This window comes from Cavia porcellus, unplaced genomic scaffold (assembly GCF_034190915.1).
Source record: "Cavia porcellus strain 051 isolate PalLab524CR breed Dunkin Hartley unplaced genomic scaffold, mCavPor4.1 scaffold_1, whole genome shotgun sequence".
Taxonomy (NCBI): Eukaryota; Metazoa; Chordata; class Mammalia; order Rodentia; family Caviidae; genus Cavia; species Cavia porcellus.
In genome coordinates, this window is record NW_026947484.1 from 146,800,080 (window position 1) to 146,810,182 (window position 10,103).

At 39.7% G+C, this 10,103-nt stretch overlaps 1 protein-coding gene across 2 annotated transcripts in view; it reads left to right on the forward strand.

Annotated features, from left to right (window-relative positions):
- The window catches only part of Ddah1 (dimethylarginine dimethylaminohydrolase 1), a 267,646-nt gene extending 257,761 nt beyond the window's left edge, over positions 1–9,885 (forward strand). For both annotated transcript variants that reach the window (XM_063257423.1, XM_063257413.1), the window contains exons 5-6: positions 4,566–4,709; positions 6,754–9,885. In XM_063257423.1, the coding sequence (XP_063113493.1) occupies positions 4,566–4,709; positions 6,754–6,870 (261 nt within the window). In that variant the 3' untranslated portion in view covers positions 6,871–9,885. The remainder of the gene's footprint in view (positions 1–4,565; positions 4,710–6,753) is intronic.
- The last annotated feature ends 218 nt before the right edge of the window (positions 9,886–10,103 follow it).

Genomic DNA, 10,103 nt, shown 5'->3' on the forward strand with positions numbered 1-10,103 from the left:
CACATAGATGATTGCAGTATACTCCTGAGGCTCTCTATATCCTTTTTCAAAGAGTGAAAAGAATGAAGGAATGAATCAAATTGTTTAAAATATATTTTGGTCCTCTGTTGTTTGCCAAGTGACTTGCAGGAAACAAAGAGGGACAGGAACTCACATTTATTATGTTTAATATGTGCTGAAAGTTTGTGCTAAGCACTTTACATACTGTTGCTCTTTGTTACTGAGACACAATACTCAACCCCCAAAGTTAAAGGAGAAAAGGTTTATTTGGCTAACAGTTTGTAGAGGTTTCAGCTCATAGCTGGCTGGCTGCAAGGCAGAGTGGCTTTGGCAGAGGAGTATCACAGAAAGAAACAGTTTATGACAGACAAAAGGCAGCAAGCTACAAGAGACAGGCAACAGCCCTCTTTCTGTCCCTAATACCTTACCCAGGGTGCCCACCCTTATACTCAGGGAGGGGCAGCGTTAATCCCAGCATCTCACCAGGAATCAATCCCAGCATCACATGCTTGATCCCGGCATCACACATCCTAGATCCAACCATCTCCCAAAAGCCCCACCTATATGATCATGTGAGGCTTTCAGGAGACATCTAGATATGAGCCATAACACACACATGATTTTAAAATAATTTTCGTAGTCACCCTATGGTGAGCAAGTATGGAATGTCCATCCACTTTTCAGCTAAGGAGACTGAGGCTAAGAAAGTTTAAATAACTCACCCAATTTCACAGTTACTGTGTGCCTGATACAGCTTCAGACCCAGGTCTTCCTCACTCTGAAGCCAGGCTCTGTCTGCTCCATTATACCTGGTCATCATTCAAGGATAGCAGTCTGGCTAAAGAAAGAAACTTCAAGAAAATTCTCATGTTAAAATATATCCTTCTTTTGAAAAGTTTGGGAACTTTATAGCATTTCTGTCTAAGAGATCCAGGCAAAAAAGGATGCTAGTGTTGAATTATGTGTTCAATAATACAGCCATAGGAAAAGGGAAGCTGCCTACAGACTGGGGGAAAATCTTTCTCAGCTACTGCAACAGAGGATTAACATCTAGAATATTTAAGGAATTTGAAAAACCTAGCACCAAAAAACCCAAATAGTCCAATTAATAAGTTGGCAAATGCGCTGAACAGACACTATTCAAAAGAAGTACAAATGACCAAAAAGTATACGAAAAAATGTTCAATATCTATAACCATCAGACAAATCAAAACTGCATTGACAGTCCATCTCACCCTAGTCAGAACAGTTACTATCAAGAATATTAAAAACAGTAAATAAATGATGAGAATACAAGGGGAAGGGGGAGAAGGAATTCTTCTGCATTGCTGGCGGGCGTGTAAGTTAGTACAGTCACTATGAGAATCAGTATGCAGGTTCCTCCAAAGCAACAAAAAAGTAGACCTACCATCCAATAGCTATACTGTTCTTTGGCATACACTTGAAGGAATTAAGGTCAGCATACTATAGGGATACTAAGATACCCATGTTTATTGTGCCACAATTTATAACCAAGATAAAGAATCAACTGGGTACCCATTAACAGATGAATAAAGAAAATGAGATATATTGGAGTATTATTCATTTGTAAAGAACAGATTTTGATCATTCACGGGAAAAATGGATGGATCTGGAGACCATTATGTTAAATGAAACAAGCCAAATTCAAAAAGGCAAATACCACATTTCTTCCCTAATATGTTGAATCTAAAAAATAAGGGAAAAAAGCAGAAAGGAAAGTATTATCAGATAAGAGGAAGGGGATAAGGGGGAGGTGAGAGGCTGGCTATAAAGGAAGGGAATAGGGGAAACATATAGGACCAAAATATATGCATTGAAACCAGGATTTTGTAAAAATTAATAGTCATCAATAATGAAGGAGAAATGTAAAAGAATAAGTAAAAAAGGAGGCTGGCAAATCACCAGGAAACCACCAAAGATATAGTTTTATTGTGTCTTTTAAGAACTAGAATTGACTTCCAAAACAGGCTGTTTTAAGAATGGGGTCAAACGTTGTTGCTTGTCACATGATTAGGTGGGATGGTAGTCTGAGAACTTGGGTCTCATTTGATCATGTCATAAAATATTGGTGTGATATTTGTGAGGATTTACTGAGAGCTTATTAATATGCTTTATTATGTACATGTCTTCATTTAACTTTCATAATACATTTATGAAAACTGTTATCCCGATTTGGTAGATGTGAAAACCAAGAAATCAAAATGTGGGGTTAAATACATACTGTTAAGAAATGTTAGCTCTTGGACTCAAATTCAAATCTGACTCCAGAATCGTGATCTGACTGTGCTGCCTCCCACCAAAAAGCAAGTGGTGTTCTAGCACCACTGTGTTTTGGAAACAGCACAAAAGAAAGTCCACATAGAAATTTGTGACAATTTGTAATAGAAAAAAGCTACCTGAGTCTCACCTTTTTCCTCTGAAGCTTCTCAATGTTATTTTTAGGCATATCCATTTCATAAAGAGGCCCAAGTTGAATATATTGATTTTTTTAGAAAAAAAAATGGTCACTAGGAGTGTCTTTAAATTAAGAAGTTGGAATAGGTCTAAATGTTCATGGTGAAATATATCTAAACTTTCTCTCCTTGGGCACTTAAGGAGGAACCCATTCCACAGCTGACCTGTGTTAGTGGCTTATCCCTTCAAAGAATAATTTAAATTTTGAAATATGTATAAAAAAAAGAAAACTGGAAGTTGTGGGGTGTGTGTGTGTGTGTGTGTGTGTGTGTGTGTGTGTGTACACGACCCCAGCACTCTGGAGGCTGAGGCAGAAAGACTACAGAATCAGAGGCCAACCCGGGCTACATAGTGAGTTCAAGGTTAGCCTAAACTACACAGTGAGACACAGTCTCAAAAAAAAAAGGAAAGAAAAGAAAAATGAAGATGAAGTCAGATTCTTTAACTCCATCAAATAGAATTACATATGAAGAAAGAATTATAGGAGGGAGAGATTATTCTGATGTATGGAGATCAAAAAAAGCAAACTGAGATGATTAAGAAAAATTTTCAGTTGCACAGAGTGGATTCGAATTGATGTTTGTTATCCTAAGCAAGTTATTTGACCTCATGAGAATTTTGAGAGTAAATAGTAAATGTATTTAGCCTGATGTCTTGGTTGTTCTCACTATAATTTAATGATCTATTTGTCTGTTGTGTCCTCCATTAAGGCTGTAATCTCTTGGAGAATGGGATCCACACCCTACCCATTTTCCCGTCTCCTGGCCTTCCATACCATGCTTATGTTTGCCCACATTCCTGATGTTTACTCCTCTGTGAAAAACATCCCACTATCAGATTGCTCCTGGCCTCTCTCCACTCCAGATGTACTTCACAGCAGGAGAAGTAAATGATTTGCCTGACTGGTGCATGGAGAAGAGCTTACTATGTGCTACTTTTCATGTTCTCTTGGGAATTAATTTTCCACGGGGAGCACACAGTCCATCTTCTACTCTCCTAGGTTATTAACCCTACTGTCCAGTGCCACCATGACAGTGTGTGCAAATCTGCCGAGTCACGTGAACACATTTCTACACAGAGAGTGAAGAATAGGTACATTCGAGCCGGATTGTGGAAGAGATCCTGTTACAGCTCCAGAGCCTGGCATGTCAGCGGATCCTTTACAATGTACAGATGACAGACCACATGTCTCATCCCAAAATAAAATCTGCCTTTTTTTCTTTGGTATTTGAATATTTTTATTGTTTAAAGAAAAAAGGAAGTTATTTTGCTTTTTGTTTTGTTGTTCATTGTTTTGCTTTTTGTTGAGCTGTGTGTGAGGCATCAACATTTTAAATACTGTGTTCTTTTTAAAGTTGTTTTACACTAAAGTCATAGTAGATACATCATCTGAACAATAGACCTGCTAAGTTAGTTTTTCTGTAAGTTTGGTCTCAAGGACTCCCTACCTTGGATTATCTGCAGGGCTTTCAAAATTCAGATTCCTATATTTCCTGTACCCTATATCTGCCAAATCAGAATCCCTGAGAGTAATGCTTAGGAATACAAGTTTTTCTTTTGCTCCTTATAGGAAGGGCATCACCTGTGAACAGACAAGTACATTCAACCTGAATGGACAGAGAAGAGCAAATTTGGGAGGTAGCTTATTTCTAAATCTGACTATTAACCGTCCTGATTACTGTAATAGTCCTTCTTTCTTATGGAAAAAGGAAACACTGCCTACTCAGCCAATGATATCAAAATCTCTGCTGGGCCTTTCCCATGTGGGCGTTTTGTGTCTTTCTGACAGGTCTTGTAATAACAAAAACCAGAAAAATAGTCAGAAGCTTAAAAAACCATTTTAGAAATAGAAACAAACACACACTTTAAAAGAACAACAAAAACCTTTTGCAATTCTTCCCCCAAACCATATATCTTAATTAGTTTTTCCTTTACCAAGTGGCTGAAGGAAATTGCAGGGAACTCACTAGGAACTTGACCAAAGGAATTGCCTTAAGGAATCATTTGCAAGCTTGCATCCTGCCACGCTGTCTTCCTTCTTTTTGCAAGTACAGGAGACACTGCTCAGACTTGCTTTTTTTCTTTCGTAGATCATGCAACAGATGAGTGACCACCGCTATGACAAGCTCACTGTGCCTGATGACATGGCTGCAAACTGTATATATCTAAATATCCCTAGCAAAGGACATGTCTTGCTGCACCAAACCCCAGAAGAGTATCCAGAAAGCGCAAAGGTAAAAAAAAAAAACTCCCCCCCCCCCCCGCCACTGCACCTGGGTAGGCTTCCACGGGGATTATTTTTATGACAATGACAAATGGGGTCTTCCTTTTCCTCTGTACACATTGTTCAGAAAGCAGAGAGAATATTAAAAGCACAGAGAAAGTTTATTTAACTCAGTTTTCTCCTTCCTGGCATCTGTCATTAGTGCATTCACAGTAGGTGGGTGAAAAAATGATGCATAGTATTCAAAGCTTTTCAAATAAGTATTCCAACCACTCAAGTCTGTGCTCAGCTCTGATTAAATACACCTTTCCACATCAACACTCATTAGACATAAAGACTCACAATCAGATGGTCAGCCGTTCGTTGTTTATTGACAGATCTGAGCTGCCCCTTAGTAGCTTCTGAAAGCAGAGGAGTATGGATGATCCTGAGAGGTGTGTGCTCATGGTCAGAGTTGCAAAAAGGGAACTATGTATCCTAGGTGGTGGGAAGGTAGAGCAGGAAAAAATGTGGCACACTTACATACGAGTGAGCTGGTCCCACCAGAAGTCTCTGCATTTGTTGTTCCTGGATCTGGAATTCTTTCCTGGTCTAAGAAAATGTCCCTTGTCTTTCAAGGCACTGCGCCAATGTCATATGCATGCCTTAGTAATGTCAATTTTATCCTATGAAACAGATTGAACAGTGCTCAACTACAGTTTCCTCAAGTGCACTCCTTCATCTCTGAGGAACATTTATATGAAGTATTGCAGAAGAGCCTTTAGTAACTGTTGAATTTTACTTTGAAAATATTAGGAATATTACAAGCACATAAACTATCAAAACTATGCTGTTACTAGGTTTACCTTCTAAATTTATCTGCTACTGTTTTAGTAGATAAAAAGGGAAAGGTTGGGGAAGTATATGGATAATTTCTCTCTATTTCCATGGCCAAAAGTGTGAACCTGTAGAAAATGTAAACTTCCAGATCTCAAACCAGGGGTTAATAGTGGATCTAATCTGTCTTAATAGTGGTTTAAGTGTTGTTAAAACTAGAGCCTTAGCATAGAATCACCTGACTGCAAGACAATCAGTAACTCCTTCCTCATTCAACCTATGTCTATCAACAGTAGCAGTAACATTAGCAAAATCCCCATGATTATTAATAACACCCCTGCAGATGGCTGGTGACTGAGGGCTTCTCTGGTGCCAGGAGCTATGCCAAGCAAGCTATAAACATTGTCTTGCTTTGTCCTTATAATGGCCATCAGAGACCTGTTTTATTATTTTAGCATGACAGAGAGGTAAACAGGTGCAGAGAGGCTGTCACTTAACTGAAGTCTTAGTTGTAAGTTGACACCACTGGGTTTGGAACCCAATTCTAACTGGTTCCAGGACTTTTAATTAACCATTGCACTGAACTTTAAGAGGCTTCCCCACCCCACCCCCACTCCCACCCAAAAAAGCATGGTAGATAGTTTTTAGGCAGTATTTTTTCAAGTGATTTTGTTTTTAGAAGTGTACTTTCTTTGATCACAGAGAAAAATCTGTGGACTGTTAATTTGAAGTTTGAAACACATTTTCCATTAGTGTTGAAAGATGCTATAAAATTCACACCTCTGACTTAAAAACAGTGTGTGATCTGAAATGATCACGTAAATTACACTTGGACAGATTTTCTCCAGTGGTTTCGGCAAGGAAAGAAACAATAAAGCCTCATTGAGAAGGCTTTCAAGTATGGAGAAAGAGAAATGTTCAGACTGAACACATGGCCACTGACTTCATGTACCACTTTAGCCAGCAATGACAATAGCAGAGTAAAGGCATTTCCAGCAACAACCACATTTCTGACACATCTTCGGCTTTGAGGTTAAAGCCTAGAGCTGGTGGTTAACCAGTTGCCACCAACTCTATGGGGAGAGTTGCAGGCGTGTGGGGCAGGGGGAGGTTATGTGTGTGTTAGGGATGAATGAGTGAAAGCTTAGGCACAGGAACTGAGTTAATTCTCTGAGCCTGGGGACAGCGAAACAGGATGAAATCGAATCCCTCTCTCTTACCCTCTGTTCTCACTGCAGGTTTATGAGAAACTGAAAGACTATCTGCTGATCCCTGTGAGCATTTCTGAACTGGAAAAGGTGGATGGGTTGCTCACCTGCTCCTCAGTTTTTATTAACAAGAAAGTGGACTCCTGAGCTACAGAGTCCCTCCCTTGTAGCCGGCAAGGTGGCCCTGGCCAGGCTGATGACTCTGTACCCACTCCTTTTGTTTTTCTTGACAATCTACTGTGCCACTGTGCTACTAACTCTTGTTTACAAAAATTTAATTCTGTTTCATTGCTTCATTTTCTGCACCCTCACCCTCCCCTCCTTCCCCTCTCAGTGGTACCTAAGCTGTGGATGTGCTAAATGAATTAAGCAACCTAGAAAACATAGAACTAATGAGTCATTGAAATGTGATTAATAATAGTATGGAAACACTCATTTTAGTGTTCACATTATCTGTGTGAAAATCGTTTAGTTGCAGTATATTCTGAAGAATACCTTCCTGATCAGTCAGATAAGCTAGCTTTTTTCCTCTGTGTCGTGAATCATGTTTGGTTCCTGTGAAATTCCTGATCCAGTGATTCCCCTCATTCTCTCTGTTCCTCTCTCTCTGTTCCTCTCTCTCCCCCCCCCTCTCTCTCTCTCTCTCTCTCTCTCTCTCTCATTTTCTTCTGAATTCTGGAAACCTTTTCCCCCAGTACTCTCTTTGGCCTTTCTATCACAGCCACCTTGACCTTGGGTAAAATCCAAGGTCTTGTATTGTGGACGCCTCCCTGTAGGTGCCCAGTCTGCCTGCAGTCTCCACTCGCTCACAGCTGACACATCGGTCACCACCAGCCCCCTCTCCCCTGGAGGGCCAAAGCGGCTCCTCTGCAGAACTACGACCAAAATCAGAGTGGCTGCTTGGAGCAGTGTTAGCTACACAGAGGCAGATCCCTCACAGGGTTTGCCCCGGGATCCAAATTCCAGAAGTAGGGCACCACACCCCGGAAGGTAAATGCAGCACCAGATGGTTGCTAAGGGCTCTTAGATCAAGAAACGTAGGAACACCCCCTGGGTACAACATCTTAGAAAGTCTCTAAGTCACATTCCATGAATTTTTACCTCATTACTGTTCATGTAGGACCTAGAAGAAAGACTTATTATTTTTTTCCTTCAGCTTATTTCTGCTTCCCTCTGCGGACTCACCCTATTTCCAGCCTCCAGTCCTTGCACTTACCCTGTTCTCACAAAGTCATTTCTTTCCAAAAGGACATCTAAAGATGATTATTGATGGTCTAGTGAGAGTCAGAGGGAGCGGCCCTGCATGTTAAGGAGCACATTCAAGAAGTGATCAGCTTGGTGCCAGAAACCAACTTCAGACAGTGGGTGATTCTACTCTGAAATATCCATGCATACTTACTATGGAATGCAATTAAAGCTTCTTTCTTCTCTACCCTTCAAGTTGCACAACTTTCAACTGACACGGGTGTCTTAAAAAGGGCAATGCCACAGTGAAGCTAGACATTATCCTTTTACTTAGAGTTGAAAGAATCAGGCTCGGAATATGGTACTTTCCAAGGAATGGTGCCAGATCCAGGCATCTTATCAGACCTCCTCGTCATCTCCACCTTTCCTGTATTACCTTGCGGCTTGTTGTTTAAAATTTAAAATCAGGGAGACTAAGAAATATTATTTCAGTGCTCACTGTGCTCACCTCCATGTTTGTAGTCAAACCACCATTAGGGCGGTGAACAAGGGAGGATTACCTGACTGCTTTTACTCCTCAGCAGGTGCGGGGGGGGGGGGGGCCTCTGGAGAATGGAGAAATAGAGAAAACCACTATCTTTTTTTCGTCTACTTGATAATTTTATGCTGGTGACTTGAAGAAGTACCTTCTCCACCCCCCCCCTTCCTTATTAACTTTAAAATTCATATCACTTGCAAATACCTAGCAATGTGCACCCCGTGAATGAACCATATCGTGGTCACCATTGCACTTTGAAATTTCTCATGGTGGGTGAATAATGTTTTTCAGAGAAAATGAATGCTGGCCACATGCTCAAGTTAATAAAGAAAAGTTGTTCTCAGTAATTAAGGTTGCCCTTTTGGGTTACATCTGGCCCTACACTGGCAAAAAGCAGAACTCCTCCCTGGGAGAGCGCACCAACTCAAAAGCAACCACAAGAAAAACAACCCAATCAGGCAGTTTAGGCTAACTGGCATATAATTTTCAATAGCATTCCTTCTGTCATCACTAAAATTAAAGAACTGTTCTGTATTATGTTTAACTAACTGCAAATGAATAGCTTTTGTAACAGTTTATTCTGCCAAAAGCGATTTTGTATTTTCCCTTTCCTTTCCTTCTTTCCCTTTCCCTCTTTCTGTCTTGAGAAATCACATAGACACTTTGTGCCTCTTTTACGTCTTATTCTGCACTGCTGTTACCTGGTCAGGGTGGCTTCTTTTTCTCCCTGTGTAATACAAAAATGTGAAAACCTAAAATACTTGCAGAAGAATGGTATTACTTATTTGATGTTCTCATCAGCATAATGTTTTCTTTAAAAAATAAAGATACCAATTACAGAGATTTCTTTCTCATCCATTGTGACTTGTAAGGAAGAATAAACTAACAGACACTGTTTTTGGACATGATAAAAACATGAGGAATTTTATTTAAGTAAGTAAAAGTTGAGTCAAAAATATTTCACTAGTATTATTCAGTTTAATAAAGAGACAATGTAGAGCAAATTCATTATTTAGCATTATTTCTTTATGATGGATTGCTATAGAAATCAGTAGGCACATCTCTCTAATGTGTATTGATTGCTTGTTTAAGCTACTGTGAACAGATTGCTACCGCCATTTCTTGATCTTTAAGGGGAAAAATAGTCTATAGATGAATAATACAAGTTATGTAGAGTTGCATGTCAGTCTTTATAATTATTTAATCTTTAACATGCTCCAGAGCTTGGGTATGATTTCAACATGATGTTAGATTTGTGCATTTCACTTTCCTGCCCATCTTGTTCCAGCCAATGTATGGATCCACTCTGTGTGCCAAAACCAGTACTGCCTTTCATGGCCCATTAGTCCTGAGAACTTCTGCACTGATTTTAGTCTCTGGCTGACCCAGTTCTACATGTATACAAATCAAGATGGAATAAAGTGTGAGTTGTAATGTGATCGATGGTGTGTGTCTCTTTTTTGTGACACAATCTGCCATGGGGAATGAAGTCATCATTTCTTTGCTAGTAACCATAGGATATTTTCTCTCTTGACCTGTAGGCAAAAGAATTAGAAATTCTGTGCTTATAAATCAGCTGCCATCCAAAAAGATTAAAGTGATATTTGAAGTGATGCTTCATACTTTAGTCACTTACAAAATATGCATACTATCCATG